Source organism: Pholis gunnellus (genome assembly GCF_910591455.1).
Source record: "Pholis gunnellus genome assembly, chromosome: 7".
NCBI classification, from domain to species: Eukaryota; Metazoa; Chordata; class Actinopteri; order Perciformes; family Pholidae; genus Pholis; species Pholis gunnellus.
This window is the reverse complement of record NC_136533.1, coordinates 13,176,748-13,193,281: the sequence shown is the minus strand read 5'-3', so window position 1 is coordinate 13,193,281 and position 16,534 is coordinate 13,176,748. Positions and strand designations below refer to the sequence as shown.

The window sequence follows — 16,534 nt, the reverse complement described above, 5'->3', positions numbered from 1 at the left end:
AGCGACGAGAGAAAAGGCTATTTTTCAGGATAAACTTCAGGCCTCTAGCTATTCTTTCTTTGCAGTGCACAATGTATTACATTTTGCATTATAATATATATTTTAAATGAAGGTATATATACATATAATGTAATCATGTATGTGTTATATGTTTTATGTTTGATAAACGTGTCTTGTGACACAGAAATAGAAACTAACCAACTTAAAGCGTGACTTTTGGTATTGCCACTGACTCAGATTGTTATTATAAGTGTCTGACAACATCATGGAAAGGACAGAGAAATAACACGTTTTTTTCTTAGCTTTCTTAGTCTCGCTCTGAACGTAGCATCCACATTATTGTCGAATTTCAGCTAACTATTCAGACATGATATTGAAAATCTTTTAGATAACGCTAAGCTATTCTTTGTGTGCTCCAACTCAACAAACCCTCAACACCGACACACATCTCTTCAACTCTCACCCACGTTTTCACCGTTGTCTTCTGGCAACAAATCACAAACAGAAAGCGAAGGGGTAAGAAAAACCTTTTTATTTCTCTGTTGGCTCCTTTCCATAATGTTGTCAGAGATCTATATGGACAATATGAGCCTGTCAGTGGCCAACATAAGCCCTCTTAGTGGACATAAAATGATGGAGAGCAGTTACCCCGAGCCATTACAGCCTGCAGCACTCTGGCTCAATACTGGACCAGTTTCAAACATTGTTGTCCCCATTAGTCGCTGTGACGCTTAAACAGGGGGAAACCTGGGTCAAGGATTGGAAAATACCAAAGTTACCCTTTAAAGTTTCAGTTGGTAACTTTTGTTTAAAGAAACAAACGTCAAACTGTCACTTTCTCCTGACAGTAGTGCATGAGACAGATAATCTGTGAAAAATAAATCATGTTCCTCTGCCTCCTCTTAGTGCTCCTAATGGCATTTTAAAGATTCCACCGCGCCGAAGGAAAACCACCAATCAGAGCCCAGGAGTCTCTATATTGCAGCTGTTGATCACTGCTTGTGAAGCTCTGTTTCTCAGTGAAGCTGAGTCTCTGTTAAAGTAAAATATCAGCGCTCACTGATTGTTAACAGAAAGTCTTAACTTGCCGTATTGCGAAGCTTCAATTCCTTTACATGCCAGTCTATTTGCACTAACATCTCATTCCCACTGAATGACATCTTCACTGCTTTTAATCAGGTTTGCTATTTTTAGGGCCTTGGACATTTACTCTGATAATTCTGTAAACATTTTACTCTTGCAGCAGCCAAGGCTTGTATGATCAAAGCTAGAACTGACGGCGATAGCTGCTTGTATATACTGTTGATTCAGCTGTTAGATACTATTGTCGGCTTCATAACTGTTTATTTGACCGTGAATTGTTGGTGTCCTTATCTGTAGTCAGAGGGGCTATTGTTCCATTATGTTCCTATGCAGGAGCCTACTCATTGTGTACACACTTTGTGTTTCACTGGGATACACTGAACACAATGGAGAAGTCAGCAACTTGTTGAAGTGTTAGTGATCTGTTGATGCAGCGCGAGACGCAGTTCATACTTTCTTCCCTTTTATTTTCAAGATTTCAAAATGTAAATGTTGTAACAGTATAGTTTTTACTTTACTTACTTTACTTACATAACTTGAATTCAATTCTAAATTCATGCGCACTTGAAAAATTGCTTTTGTTTGCTTATTTTTTTCATAACAATTCACAGCTCCATTTTTATTACGGTGGATTTTTGTGGAATCCGAAGCATCCCGCCTTGTTCAGACGGACTCACAGTATCTTTCAATTAAAAAAAAGCTACTGTAGGTCGACAACAACATAACAAAATCAATCAAAATACTACGTGAAGACTGTTTCCAGTGATCTAACAATCTGTAAGGGATCCCCATAAATACAGGAGCACTTGCATTTCTTGGTGCTAGTATAATATATTATTTGTATTAATTATTTTAAGGTACATAACATATTACAGTATTTTATACAACATGGTACCGTATCTAAAAACAGCTACATGAATCTATGCAGACATGTACTGTAAGTGTTACAGACAAACATCTATATGTTTCACTGTGAAAATGATCATTTCTTGAAGTATGTCTCAAAGAAAATCATTCTCTGTCCACAGTACCCACGGATAATATTCACCCTTTGCATGAGATAGTTGTCCAGCGATAGAGTGGGAGTGAGGTGGATGGGAGTTCCTAAAATATATTAGAGGGGACTCATCACTTTGCTAAGAAAGGAAATGACTAATGACGATGACATGAACATTAAGGTGTGAATGTGTAAGGAAGTGTCTCGCACTTTGCTATTGTTTGCGTGCACAGTGTAAAAACAACACCAAGAGATCTTTTATTGTTTTTTTATTCAACTGTAATGGCAGCTATTTCTTTTAAGCAGTCACAGTACATTTGTCAGTGAACTGCTCCTCATCCCAAGATGCAAAGAATTGACTTTGATGTAATCATTCACAATAAAAATAAAAGGCTCATCAATTTTGAAATGGACATTTTATTTTTGTAAATGTGCAGGATAATTATCCAAGTCTATTAAAACTTCCCAGAGGGTTGGAAACACTTAACGCTGCGTGCTGCAGCAAGCTGGAAAACAATGCTGTGTGAGAGGTTTGCCTGATGACTGTGAGTGTTGTCAGTCACAGTCCGTGGTTTGATGATGTGTTTCTGTCGCTGTGTACCTCTGCAGGAAACGGTTTTGTTAACCCCAGGGGCTCTCCAGGCGTCCTCAGCTCACCCAGCGGCAACGGCCTGGGTAAAGTCATGCCCACCAAGTCTCCACCACCACCTGGAGGGAACATGGGAATGGGAGGCCGCAAGCCAGACCTAAGGGTTGTTATCCCTCCATCTAGCAAAGGGATGATGCCCCCACTGGTGAGTACACAGCACTCCACTGCACACAAGTATCCCCAGCTAAAGGACCTTTAAGTACCTCTGCTGCAGGGCGGACCCGAGCTTTGTTCACTGTCATCTAGACTTTCATAGCAGAATGTTTTGCAACATTTTGCCACAACCGTTTTGGATATTATCACATCAACGTAGCATGCGAAGGACTGTTTATCTGCCAAGTGGGACTCACTCACAGGGTGTGCAGGCCACACCTGAGCAGCGTTCTTCTTGTGCTGCATTCTTCTTCTATCACCTCCATTAACATGTGGGCAGAGCCAAGAATCTGCAGCCCGGGTGTCATAAGTCACACTCAATTATTCACATTTAAATGAGAGGCTTTCTCCAACTATAATAATGAAGGTGCAGAGGGCTCTGACCACAGCGAACACCTGAGGCTGAACTAAACTCTCTTGGTCATAAATCAACATTCGGAAAAAAAAAGCGGCCAGCAAGTATACTATTTCCAACTTTGCGTGTTCCTGGAGTTGTCAGCAACAGGAGCCACTCCATGAAAATGATTGTGTTTGGTAAATAAACCCCAGGTTACTGTGGGTGCTCCTCCTTTGCAGAGCTTCAAGTAGCCTGGAGCTGTTTCTAAACATTGTGTATTACCATGTCGGCATGTGGAATCAGTAGAGCAGGACAGGTTGTGTTGTAAGAGGTCTGAAACAGGTTAGGCAGAGAGGTACTGTGGGTACTTTTGGAGTGGTAGAGGCTGTGGAGGGCGCAGGCTGTGGCAGGTCTGCAGACAGCCTGTCATTAGGCCATAATGGTATTAAATTAATCACATCTCAGTGTGACAGAGTGTAGATGAAGACTTAATCAGGGGCCCAGGGTGTGAGCCAGATAATATCTTGTCGCCCTTGTCGTGTCTTCCTGCCGCTATTGATTGAGTGTGGGTATTAAGACAGCCCTGGCCTGGTCGCAGTATGTCCCACAGCACAGACAAGATGGAAGATGGGCTGTGGGTCCTCTTTCAGCACAGGGAGGATTTGAAATACTCTCCTCTACTAAGTACCCTGCGGCCATTGTTGGTACCAGCGAAGGAAATTCATATGTCAGTTTTGGCTTGGAGATGAGTGCAATCTCACATCCAGGATCAGATCAGTGTTATCAATATCCAGAAGAAATCTATCCTCGCTGGCATTTGTCCAGGATTTGACTGCTTCTTCTTCATCATTTACATAATAAAGACAAGTTAATCGGGTGCCTATGCTTTGGACAAAATTGTTCACGATGACAACGGACTATAGACATAAAATGTTCGATTTCAAAATGACTGGAGAAGTCATCCACACTTTTATATTCCTTAACGCCCCTTTTACTGTAAAATCGAGATAGCTGGCACGATTTTCCAGAGCGATTTACAGTCGCTCTGCTTCTTTACTGTAACTCTGCCTCTTGTCTTCTCTTCTGTTGAGGGCAGTCGGAGGAGGAGGAAATGGATTTGGTGAGTTTTGATAAATGCCTGGTCAAATGGCTGAAATGTGAACATGCTTCCGGTAATCACACATGCAAGACTAAAGGCAGTGCTCGAACCGGAGATTGGCTCTCAGAACTGCCAGCAATAATACATTAAAAAAATGTTTTGTCACTGCATGTTTTGGGTTTGGCCTGTGAAAATTGCCTCAGCCTGCTAAATTGGCTCCTCCGTTCCCAACACGTCCACGTTAGTCATGTACCAATAGGAGTGTGTGTGTGCGCGTGTGTGTGTGTGTGTGTGTGTGTGTGTGTGTGTGAGAGAGAGAGTTAGAGAGAGAGAAAGCTACGTGCTAATTAGAAAAATTTACATTTTTGTAACTCTTGTAGTCACAATCTGAATTTAAAAAGTGTTGGGTAAAAATCTAAATGATTCATAGTTTTTTCTTCGGAAGAGAACATTACATCATCCTAAATGACATCATGCTGTGAGATACTTGGGGTTTGGTGAAGTCATCTGGCTGGAGAACAATGCAAGGAAGCCATCAACTCGATCATGATGCAATGCTGCTTCAAATGTAGCCGCTGGCAGCTGCACATATGTTTATTACATTGTATTCTGAGGATTTGTCACAGTATTGTTCTAAACTATGACTGCATTTGATTAGTGGAGTTGGAGTGTGTGCATTTGTAGCTCACAGCGCAGTTTGCGGCATGACCACACCATGCTGTGTAGGTGTGCGTTTGTGTGGCCTGCATGCCGGCCACTGCGCTAAAGACCACTGGCGCTTTACTCTACGTCACTCTGGGATTATCCTTTTGCACCCACGCACCAAAGAGTTGTTGATTTGATTGTAAAACTGATCACTAGACTCACTCTGATCCCTGAATGAGTCGGCAATAGATGCTGTGGCATGGGGCTTGCTCATCACAGGTGTTCCTCACCTACACTATCCCTATAACAGCATTCTTTTTTATGTCCAACAAAGTCAAATTCATTTAGCAGAGTGTAGTGAATCTTGATTAATAATTTGTTGTGCCTGTTGCTGCATGTCGGTTTTGTGATGACTACATCTGTCTGTTGTCTACTTAAAATATATATTTATTGTGATAGCTGAAATCTGTTAATATTTGTAATCTTTTAAAGCCCGTGGTAATTATTTTTTGGGATAAATTCACAAGTATATCTGCAGTTTGTTTTATACATACACATAATACTAAGTAAAATATATCTGGATGATGTCATGAAATCCCATAAAAAGCACATCAGTTATTTAATGTCTCTTCCAGAGTTGTTATCTTCGTTTTGACATATTTGTAAAAACACAAATGCAGCGATCAGAATATTGACTTCCATGAAGCTACACCACCACCTAGTGGCAGCCTTTATTATTACATCGATAACCCGGATTACCACAACACATACTGCATAGTATATGCAAATTCAACACTTGCCTCTAAATGAAATATCTTAAATGATAAGACAATGTGACCATCGCTGAGGATTAGAGTGTGTTATATTTTCTGTTTATGCCTTTTCTTTGTTGTTTTTTTTTGTGTTTTGCAGAACACCCAGAGGATAAGCAGCTCCCAGTCACTGGGCACTCCAGTAGTGTCTGTCACCACCCCCAGCCTACCCCCACAGGGCCTGGTCTACTCAGGCATGCCCACCTCCTACAACCCAGCTGGTGAGTCTGGCCTTCCTCTCCCCTCACACTGAAAACAACCGCCTCAGCCGTACTACACACTGTTGTTTCTTGCTCTTTTCTCAGTGACACATGGTGTTGTAGCTGAAATAAGTTCCCACTGTGTTTGGCTGTTTTTGTTTTTACAGAGTTCTCCCTGAGCAGTGCAGAGATCTCTTCCCTACAGGGCTTCAGCTCTCCTGGGCTCTCACTGGGCTCCATGTCGGCATGGCAACAGCATCAACTGGGCCAGGCAGCTCTTAATTCTTTGGTGTGAGTAACACACTTCCAAACAAAGGCACACTCTCCAGACGCCCTCACATAAATGCAACACCCACTGTGCTCTGTGATATCATGCTGAATCACACATCTACATATTCCTGGCTTCTCACGTTGCTGCGCTTCACATTTGATGTCTCAATTTCAGACTGAGCACAAAATGTCATGTTTATCTTCCCTGCAGTGGTGGAGGTCACCTACCTCAGGGCTCCAACATCTCCATCAACACCAGCCAGAGCATAAACATCAAGTCCGAGCCCATTTCGCCGCCACGGGAGCGTGTCACCCCATCTGGCTTCCCCCATCAGCATCCGCAGCAAGGGTCCAGCCGACAGGAAGTCCTGGGACGGTCACCTGCTGACAGCCTCAGCTCCTCCTGTAGCTCTTACGACGGCAGCGATCGCGAGGACCACCGGCCAGACTTCCACTCCCCGCTGGGGCTGGGCAGGCCCCCTGCCGGCTCTGAGGACAGGGAGAGCCCCTCGGTCAAGCGCTTGCGCATGGACACATGGGTGACATAAAGAGCCCCGCTGAAGCCTCCAGTCACCAGCCAGTCGGAGAGGGGGAGGGGTTAGACATGGAGATAAAAGAAAGAGCAAGGGTCCTTAAAGCTATCATTATGATACTATTATTCAACTCCATTTCAATTTGTAAGATGACTGAGTGGCAAATGTTATAAGACGTGTCAGAACATATCTAAAGTAAATTCTCAAACTGATACGGTAAGATAAAAAAAAAAAAAAATCTCAGTTAGCTGGACTGAATGATATGCACAAGCAGGTGGTATCAGGTACTTGGTGCAATTCAGATGACATTTTCTGAAGAGAGATGTTCAAAGAAAATTGTTAAACAATAGGCGGTAGATTATTGTAGTCACTGGTCTAGTCAGACACTTACATGTAGTTGCTGTATTGCTGTTGTGCTCGCAAGTTGCAATCAATCAGAGAAAGTTGTGTTGCTTTCAGGCTGAGGACCCTTACATATGATGTTCACTGCAAGAACTATCTTTTAAAATCATGCTGTAACCACAAAAGACCTTTATCTCAAGTGGCCTCTTGTAAGTTATTGATTCAGGAGATACAGAGAACACCGAGTTAATTAAGACTATACAGGAATTTGGATCACACAGTAAATAATAACAGTTGAGACTACTTTAGTGAACAAATGAAAAAATACAGTTTTTACTCGAGGTAAAAAACAAAATAGCAACCGAATTTATTGCAATAATGACATACTATTCATTTTATAATTTAAAAGAGTAGGATATATAAATGTGCAATTAAGATAATGCGAACCTGTCCAGTTGAGCTGGTGAGAAAATCAACATGTTCACATTTGTGTAACAGTTCATCAGTAATATAAGCCAAAGCTGTTCTTTTGTGTTGTTTTGTACAGTTGCTACCGTTTCCTAACATGTCACTCAAAGCACCGTTTTTGTCATCAGTTTTAGTTTTTATTGTGCTTTATTGCGAACAGTGTAAAGTCGTATAAAACAGATCTTGAATTGATATCTAAAGCCATGAACATTTGCTGTTCTGTTTGTATAATTGATCATTTGAGCCAAACATTTTCTTTTGTTGTGTATATAGCGACTTTAATATATATCACCAGGGTGTGAGTACATACTGAATGTACTGTACCAACACCGTTTTCAAGAAAAGTATATTTTTGTGGATTTCAGCCAAGTTTACAAGAGTAGACCCTTAAAAAGTAGATCTTTCACTGGTCAATATTTGCTATTTTGTTCATTTTACTGTAATCTCTTCTAAATTGAATTATCAACATAAACTCCCATGTGTTTTAGTTCCCGATGGTCAATTAGTTTTTTTCCTCTCTTTATTAGTGATGACTGTTTGTCCTGAATACGTTGTAAAAGCAATGCTGTGAGGTTGAAGTTCCACTATTTTCTAACTTGTGAAGGATGATCACAAGGCTAAGGGAAATAGGGTTTCTTCCCTCCTATTGTGGTTGTATACCAGCAGCTGCTGAATGCACTGCCAACATTCAAACCCAAGGTCCCAGCCCCACACTGAAGAATACTAGATTGTTATTGCATGTAGCTCAACTGAAAGACATGTCATCTCTCAAGCCCTTTCCACTATCCTGGTATTGGTTCACTGAATTAAAGCAAAAGACAAAACGTGGCAGAAGTGGCCGCTGACCTTCACACAAAACTGATCACGCCTGTGCTAATACACGTATGTGGTTGTAAATATCACAGTCAGTCATAATTATGTACAGAAATACTCATGTGTTTCCTGAATTGGCCCCAGAAATTGTATCTTATATCAATGCCCTATTACTAGTAAGACTACTATAGGCCCTTAGGAGCCGGAAAAGTGAAAATCTGAAGGCATTGAAGTCATGTACGCAGAAGGTGTTGCGACGCTTTTATCACACCGTGCAGAGACAGAGAGGCAAGAAAGGTGCTGTGACTTGTTTTCGTCTTCATCATCACAGGTGCAAATACTTCAGCAGCGAAATCAGAAACCCAATGTCATTGACTCCAATCTCACTGCTGGATTGCACACATTTGTATGAGAAGTTTGCTGTACGCGAAAGGTATCGCTCTGCATTCACCGGGACACATCTTGTGTGTGTTTCTGAGGTTTTTCCGCCCCATCATCAGCTCCGTGGTAGTTCTCAATATACAACCGTAAGGATCTATGCAGTTTTAGCCCCAATTCACAGCACATATGCAGAACATGATGTCATTACAGGTCACGTTTAGGCCACAAAGCATCAGGAAGAAGAGCATCTGAGGATTGACTGTTAGCCTCTTATCCTGGAGTGCCACATCTGGAGGTTGCTGGACTACAAGTTACATATAATACATTTTATCAAATGATTGATTTGGATCCCCCGGGGCAATCTCTTCATGTTCATATACATTGGTAGACATACTTTACATAATATGTAGTAATCCATAATGCAATCCAGTTTAACGAAGCAGGTGAAAATAGCAATAATAAATGACTACAACAAAAATAGTCTGCCTGTTTTGGCAGCTCCACCTCGTAGTTGAGCACATACTTTAGCACTTGATAACATATCAGGGAGTTTTGTAGTTTGTCGATCTATATGCACAGTTAGGAAATGCCTTATCCCAAAGAAAAATTACATTTAACATTTATATTTAATTTTCTCTTGTTTAAAAAAGAACAATACAGATATCACTCCAACTTAACCAGACCTGCCTCTTCTCAGAAAAGACCCACATAAGGAAATGCACGGTGAATGCACGGCGATACAGTTCACTTTGCTCTTTTGGTCCGTGTCCAAATTGTGCACAACTGATGAATGTGAAAGGAAAGGGTAATCAATGCACCTGTAGAGGACTTTCTTCACTTTGCTGTGTAAAAGTACACTGCTTTGCTTCTTGGCTTTTATAAACAGAACTATGTGTTTGGTAAGTGTTTGTAGTTGATAGTTCACTTAAACTAAAGAAGCTGTTTTCGGTTTGTTTGCTCAGACCGTTTGGCGGCACAAGCTGGACTTTGTTGCCAATATTGAAATTATTTGTTTCAAAATTGAAAGAAATTTTAAGTTAACATTTTCTTTCCCATGAATGTGTTATTTTATTTTCATCATACAATAAATATTCAAGTGAACTTTTTATTAAACAATTAAGATACTATGCTAGATATTGTTGTACAAAATTTGTATTCTTCACAAAAGTACAAATATTGGCTTTTAATGTGTAATTTAGGTTATCTCTCTTATTCTGTATAAAATGAAGTAAACAACTCTTGCATAGAATTTGTTCTCCTGTGAAGTCCCAAACAGTAGAAACTGTCAACTTTATTAAACACCTCAGTGTATGCTCAATCTGAACTCAATGTCTGTTCATCTTTGAAAATTGCATTTCTCTTCATTGCGTGCATCAGCTAGTGCACTGAGGCCACTGTCATTGTGACAGTGAAGATCTTCATCTCACTGACTTTATGTAAGAACATTCTTTGACATACTCTTTCAATGAAATAATCAAATCGTGTTTATTTTTTATAAAATAGTGCTGCTTAACTTACTGTAATTGTAATTTTACACATGCTGGATTAATGGCTCCATGCAGTCTGGCAGCAGTGCTCAAATAAAACTGCTACATTGTTGAATATTTCATTACCAGCTAAGGTCTTGCATTTCAAATCTTCAGTAAAATTGTATTATCAAAATTTAAAAAAGAAGGAGTTCTAATTATAAGAGTAATATATTGTCATATTGTCAGAAATGATATCATTGGATTATTATACTATGATTTCACATGCAGCAGCGTGCTGATGTTCAAACTGGATTTGATAGAGCTAATTTTAACTGATTAATTGACTGAGCCTATATGGGTGGGTAGTTTCAGATGTTTTGAATATTAATACCATAAAATGAAACAATTTTATGAAATAATTTTATGAAATAATTTTTGTAGGATACCTTAAAATTGCACTTAATTGCAGTGTTTGAATACATGTATGTAATTACTTTTCACCAGTGGTGACAGCAGCACTTGTCTATACCTTTTTTGTAGCTTCTTTTCGTACTGCACATAATAAAGAGACTGATACAGATTAAATGCAAGAAACATACAATTGAAACTAAAGTGTTTTCGCAGGTGACATCTAGTGATATTTCATTTTAGAACAGTTTTGCAAGACGACCCCGTGTATTTCCACAGTATCGCCAGCAGGAGGCACTGTAGTACAATGCATGACAGAGCTGCAGTTGGACGGCCTAGTGATACATCGCGCTAAACTGAGTTAATTAAAGGTAAGTTCCAACAGCTGGCGGTACTGGAACACTAGCCAAAACTACAGGTAGCTAGCGTTAACCTAGCTCTTTTGGTTGAACCTGTCTTTACAAAAAGAGAAAATAAGGGTAAGTTTCAGCATTTCAAGAACAACCATTTCACAATTCAAGCCGACTTTCAACTGTTACTTTAACAACGTAAAATGTGCTTTAAGTCAAAGGTGAGAAACATTGTGAACCCTCATGAAATATGATGCATCGCTAACTGAAAACTCCCAAACAGTAACTTTAACTTTGCCGAGTTAAAGTTATCCAAAGCAGTTAAAGCACTTTTACTTTAGGTGTAAAAGTTAATTTCACTACTTAATTAGCATTTTTACTAAAATAATGAGTAGAAAAACCCTGCAAGGCAATCAGGGGTCAGCTGTGTAATTGACAACCTCAATCTTTCACGGCTGCTTTCAGTGTGAAGGCCTTGCATGTGCATCACTCAGTAGATTTGTCCCCAAGTGCATGTACTTGGCTTCCTGTCCGTCAAACCAGCTGTGCTGCAGTCTGGACCAGGTCCAGTGTGCATGTGTAGAGTAACCAAACCGGGTTTTGGGTCTGTTTGAGTTGTGTGAGGAGGAGGGTGACAGGCCACCTGCCACAGGGGCTTGCCCTGTTCAGATCCTCCAGCTCTGCCTTTCAACTGGGAGCCAAGTTGGGGTTCTTTCATGTGGGCCTGATCTCCTTAAGACACCAGCAAATATTGAACAAGACTCAGTCCAGACTCAAACACATCTGTTGTCATATAGTCTCCATTGTTGGGCACAGACAAGGAGAGAGGGAGAGAGAGCGTGAACACCAGTGGGTCTGTTGCATTAGCTTCGATGTGTGGACAGAAAGCTATAGTTTATACTTTGCAAACACCAATGCTCACTTTTGACGAGCTTAGGCTAAACCATGTTCCTCTGTAAACAAACATGGGGCTGTGTGAGAGAAATGGAGTTTTGGTATGACAAGGCAACCGCCGACTGCCAGATTCGTGCTGAAGATCAGAGATGAGATAAGACGAACAGATAGCCAACATTTCATATGCCTCAGTCATGTTGTAGAATCCATCAGTCGTATTTTGGGACCGTTTTGGACAGATAAGAAGGACAGTTGTATTGTAGAATTAGGGTAGATTATGGAATTAAGTATTTTTCTCAAATACTTGGAGCTATAAGAGAACACATATTAGAGGAAGTGTCGTGCATGCGAGTCTTAAAACAGACAAATAGCCTCACAAATGCAAATAAATATTCAAATCAACAATAAACAGACTGCAGGCGATAAGCAAACTGTGGGCTGAACTGTTTCATCACGGTGTTGGTGCCTCTTAATCTCCAGCCACTGTGTCTTTTATATATATTCAATATTTGTCGTCGGATTCACAACTGAAGTCAGACTGTATGTAGCTCAATCCATCACAACAAATAACTTGGGTAGGACCCAACACTTATCTGTTGCATTCTCAGAGTCGTTGAAGCTCACCTTGTGAGACTGGAATTGCCAGTTTCACCCAGTTTCGCCTCCCCACCAATCACCTGCCCTAAAAGTTGCCAGGAAGCAGGAAACTGCATGTTGTGCTGCCTGGGACGCCTTTTCTTTGACTCCATAGTTGGGATGGTTGAGCTGCCTCTCGGTGGAGACGGACTCAGTGTGTGGCTTCGTCAAGCTGCTCGGCCGAGGTCGACTTGACAGGTACAGTATCGTGCTTTCGTTATCTGAATTCTACTGGAATAATCCGGGAGCTAATGCCATGTAGAATGATTTAGTTTATTCTAAAATGTTTGTGAGATCAGATATTTGCCTGTCCCGCTAATGGTAAGATTATTCCAGGATTATTCTATTTGATGTAGTCTGCCATCTACTTTTGGTTTAACTGAGTTAATGAAGTTATGCGTAGGCATTGTTTGTGTTTTATTACAATAGGTGAAGGCAGAAATTGGCCTCAGTACAGATTCAGATGGCAGACAAAGAACAGAGACGTCTTTGCTATTGTCTGTGTATAATGGCAAATCCTGTGTTGCTACTTATTGAACTACTATACACCACGTACAGTGCCTTTTTATAAAATGTCAGGCAGGAAGTGTAACGCAGGACAGAATAGGAAAATATATTTTTGAAGATGTGTTTACCACCTTAATCAGTGGTCACACACGTACATTTTACATTTGGCTGTTCAGACAAATATCACCTTTACTGAGTCTACTGCTCACAGGACACCTTGCTGCATTTTCCTTAGGCCTGTATACATGTAAAACATGGCATCTTGATCTCACTGTTCTTTTTTTTTTTCTTCTGAAAGTTTTCATTCAAGATGGAAATCAAGAAAAAGAACTTCTTGGAGAACCTTCGTCTGAAAACTAGGTTTGTGAACCTGAAGAAGCCGGGGAAGAAGGCCATCTCCAAGCAGGGCAAGAAGCTGGCCCATCGGCGCAGCATTTCTGTACCAGACCTACGGTTTGTTCCAGGTGAAGAGTTTCCTTCAGACAGCAACTTGGCGCCCACTCCCTCTGATGCCATCTTCTTCGGCCACTCCCCTGGTCGGAGTGATACTGATTCTGTGGCGAGTGGCTCCATCGCTGATGAACCGCTTTACACAGATTCAATCCCAGAGTATAGACTCAGAGTTCCCACAGGTCGCACAAATGCTGCTTTGAATAGAATAAGTGCACCAGCGGGATTGAACAGTTACGAGGAAATTGATAGTGTGATTAATTCACGCTCACAGAACAAGGTGGCCTGTACTCCAGAAGGTCTGTATGCACAAGTAGACAGAAGACCCAAGGAGAATGCATCTAGATTTGCTTTTGACCCTATTGCTGCACCAAGATCTGTTTTTCCCAACGCATCTTCACCAAGACCAGACCACATAGAGAGTCAGAGTCTCTCTGGGGAAGTCGCCTCAGGAGACAGAGTGCGTTCAGTTGCTGTCGCTGCAATATTGGCCAGAGCAAGCTCAATGGGTGACAAAACAAACCCGTATACAGACAAGAGGACCACATCATTTGAGCCTAGAAAGACATTGTCTGAAAGGGGAACCCCGCCAACAATCAGGGTGAATGCTCCCGCAGCTACGTGTCAGATGTTATACACCCTGCGTACTCCTGCGGAGAGTGCAGACGGCACCTCTTTGGACTCTGGCAGTCCCACCGAGGAGCGAGTCAACATGCCCTGGACGACTGACTCGGAGGAACTGGACCGAGAACTCTACTCTCCCTTCTCGATGAGAGAGTTTAATGCCGAAGAGGCTCTGCTGGAACAAGCCCAGGCTGAGGAGGCCCAGGAAGAAACAGCAGAGGTCAGTTTTATTACCAGTGTATTTACATTCCATCTCAGATGAAGTCTGCATGTAATGTAGACTGTGTTATTTAAAATTTGTATCCAGATGTCAAACTTGTGATTTCCTTTCTACAGTGATAAATCAAACGAATGGAAATCCAAAGTAATCTAGTCCTGTGCATGTACATTAACTTTTAGAGCCCCTACTCTTGTAGAAATTTACATGGAAGTGATAATCTCACAGGAATTAGATACAAGTATGCAAACTATAGTGCTCTATTCAATAGCATGTAATGTATTCTCACAGTGGTTATAGCGGCACACTTTTATTTCGCTTTCAAATAGTGTGGTTTGGTTTTTCACCCACTTCAGCTGTTATGTTATAAGAGCTCAGCCTCTAATGTGACGAATGGCATGAAAGCCACATTCCTTTTCTAAACCTAAGCTTAGACTTTTATTACACTTTATCCCTGTAGCACTGACACAGAGACATCGTTTATAAACCTGTTGTGACAGTAACTATTCAGTCTGCTGGTGCTACATCCTCCGCAGATGGTTGGTGTTAAATGTAAAGGGACCACATGGGACTTGACTTTATACAGCCGTTTGGTATAGCTGACTTTTGTGTCCTCTTTTGTCTAGATGCCTCTTAGATACCAGTTGAAAACCTGTAGTACTAGTTGGAGACACAATGGGCAGGGAGTGGTCTACTAAAAGTACTCAAAGGGTCTGATAATATCTTACTTCCTACTGCTGTTAGCAGTATTTACATTCTGTAGTGACATTGGTTTTCTTCCTAAAATACATTCTCCATAGTCATGAGTACGTCTTTTTAAGATTGAAGCTGTACACACTCACCTACTTTAGACATCTCAGCTTGACTACTTTTATTAAGTGTTTGTATTCTGATGATTCATAAATTGTCTTTACATCATTTTTCCGTGTAGATGTCCAGTGAACCGTGTGATTTCTTTGATGAAAATCAAGATCTTCTGGAAAACCCTGTGAGTACTTACTGGACTGCCCCTTTGAAGTGAGCCAAGCATTTGAGTATAAGAAAGTGTATAAGTGTGAATTGTTCTCCGACGCAGGTTCTGTCAACAGGGCCTGACGTCCAAGCACCCCCGTGGCAGAGATACCTCCTGTACATCAACCTGAAGCAGGGAAAGAACCTGGTCATCCGGGACAAGCGCTCCGGTAGGTCAAAAACCTACAGGTGGTCCATAAGTCCTGGTCTCTCACCATCTGTAAGACTAAGAAGCTGCCTCGCTTAGATCTCGAGAAGATGATTACTAACCCTTTACAAGCTAACATCAAACTGTTGGGTGGATCATTACAGATCAAGAGATACCAGATCAGGTTTCCTTTACTTCCTAGAGTTGTTTGTTGGTTGGCTTGTGGCTACAGCTAAAGGGGGAGCGTTGGATGAAACGCAGCTGGTACATACACCTTGTTAATCTTGTCTTCATGAGCCAACCGGACAGTTGTATATGGGGAATGTGTTACTGTGTATAAAGGAGACCGACTGTGTTCAGTTAACACATGTCTTCACTTGTGAGGATGACTTCTCAGGAGGTGTGCGTGTACAAAGAAAAACACTAGATAGGTATGCAGTCAGACCAGTATGACAAAGGACACACTGAGCTAAAGCATAATTATACGTTGTGTCATGATCTGTACATGGAACAACTACTTTTGCAACTTTTTTGATTCATATATTTATTCTAAAGTAGCTGTAATTGTTTGTTTGCTATTATTATTATTATTAGTCATATGCAGATATAGAATCAATGAACTTTTAAAGATTGTTTAGATTCTAACACATATGACTGAGTTGATTTTAATAACTGGATGATTGATTATCCATGTACGATGATTTTGATCAGAGAGAGAGACAGAGAAACAAAGTGTGATCTACAAATATCAGCTAATCTTGACCGCTCTGAGGCTCAGGAGAGTTTACGTTGGGAAAGCAGCGACCTCAGGTGGTCAGAAGTGGAACGACAACAGCAGAAAATTCATAGATGGATACATGTACTCTATTAATCCAAAAATAGGAAATGTTGTGTTCCAGTAGCAGGTTATCCACAACAGTAAATACACAGTAATTATACATAGTAGCACTAGAGATGTACATAAACTATAAATATACCAAACTACAATAACAAGAATACATTTTAAACATAGGATAACATACTATATACATTAGACAT

At 40.9% G+C, this 16,534-nt stretch overlaps 2 protein-coding genes across 8 annotated transcripts in view; both read left to right on the top strand.

Annotated features, from left to right (window-relative positions):
* mef2aa (myocyte enhancer factor 2aa) overlaps positions 1-10,100 on the top strand; it is a 60,198-nt gene extending 50,098 nt beyond the window's left edge. For 4 of the 6 annotated variants that reach the window (XM_079163084.1, XM_079163079.1, XM_079163081.1 and 1 more), the window contains 5 exons: positions 2,690-2,874; positions 4,316-4,339; positions 5,876-5,996; positions 6,143-6,266; positions 6,457-10,100. In XM_079163084.1, the coding sequence (XP_079019210.1) occupies positions 2,690-2,874; positions 4,316-4,339; positions 5,876-5,996; positions 6,143-6,266; positions 6,457-6,793 (791 nt within the window). In that variant the 3' untranslated portion in view covers positions 6,794-10,100. The remainder of the gene's footprint in view (positions 1-2,689; positions 2,875-4,315; positions 4,340-5,875; positions 5,997-6,142; positions 6,267-6,456) is intronic. The other 2 variants (XM_079163082.1, XM_079163083.1) reach the window with 1 other exon arrangement.
* A 2,524-nt stretch (positions 10,101-12,624) lies between these two features.
* The window catches only part of mctp2a (multiple C2 domains, transmembrane 2a), a 31,491-nt gene continuing 27,581 nt past the window's right edge, over positions 12,625-16,534 (top strand). For both annotated transcript variants that reach the window (XM_079163831.1, XM_079163830.1), the window contains exons 1-4: positions 12,625-12,737; positions 13,345-14,340; positions 15,269-15,325; positions 15,413-15,518. In XM_079163831.1, coding sequence (XP_079019957.1) covers positions 13,357-14,340; positions 15,269-15,325; positions 15,413-15,518 — 1,147 coding nt within the window. In that variant the 5' untranslated portion in view covers positions 12,625-12,737; positions 13,345-13,356. The remainder of the gene's footprint in view (positions 12,738-13,344; positions 14,341-15,268; positions 15,326-15,412; positions 15,519-16,534) is intronic.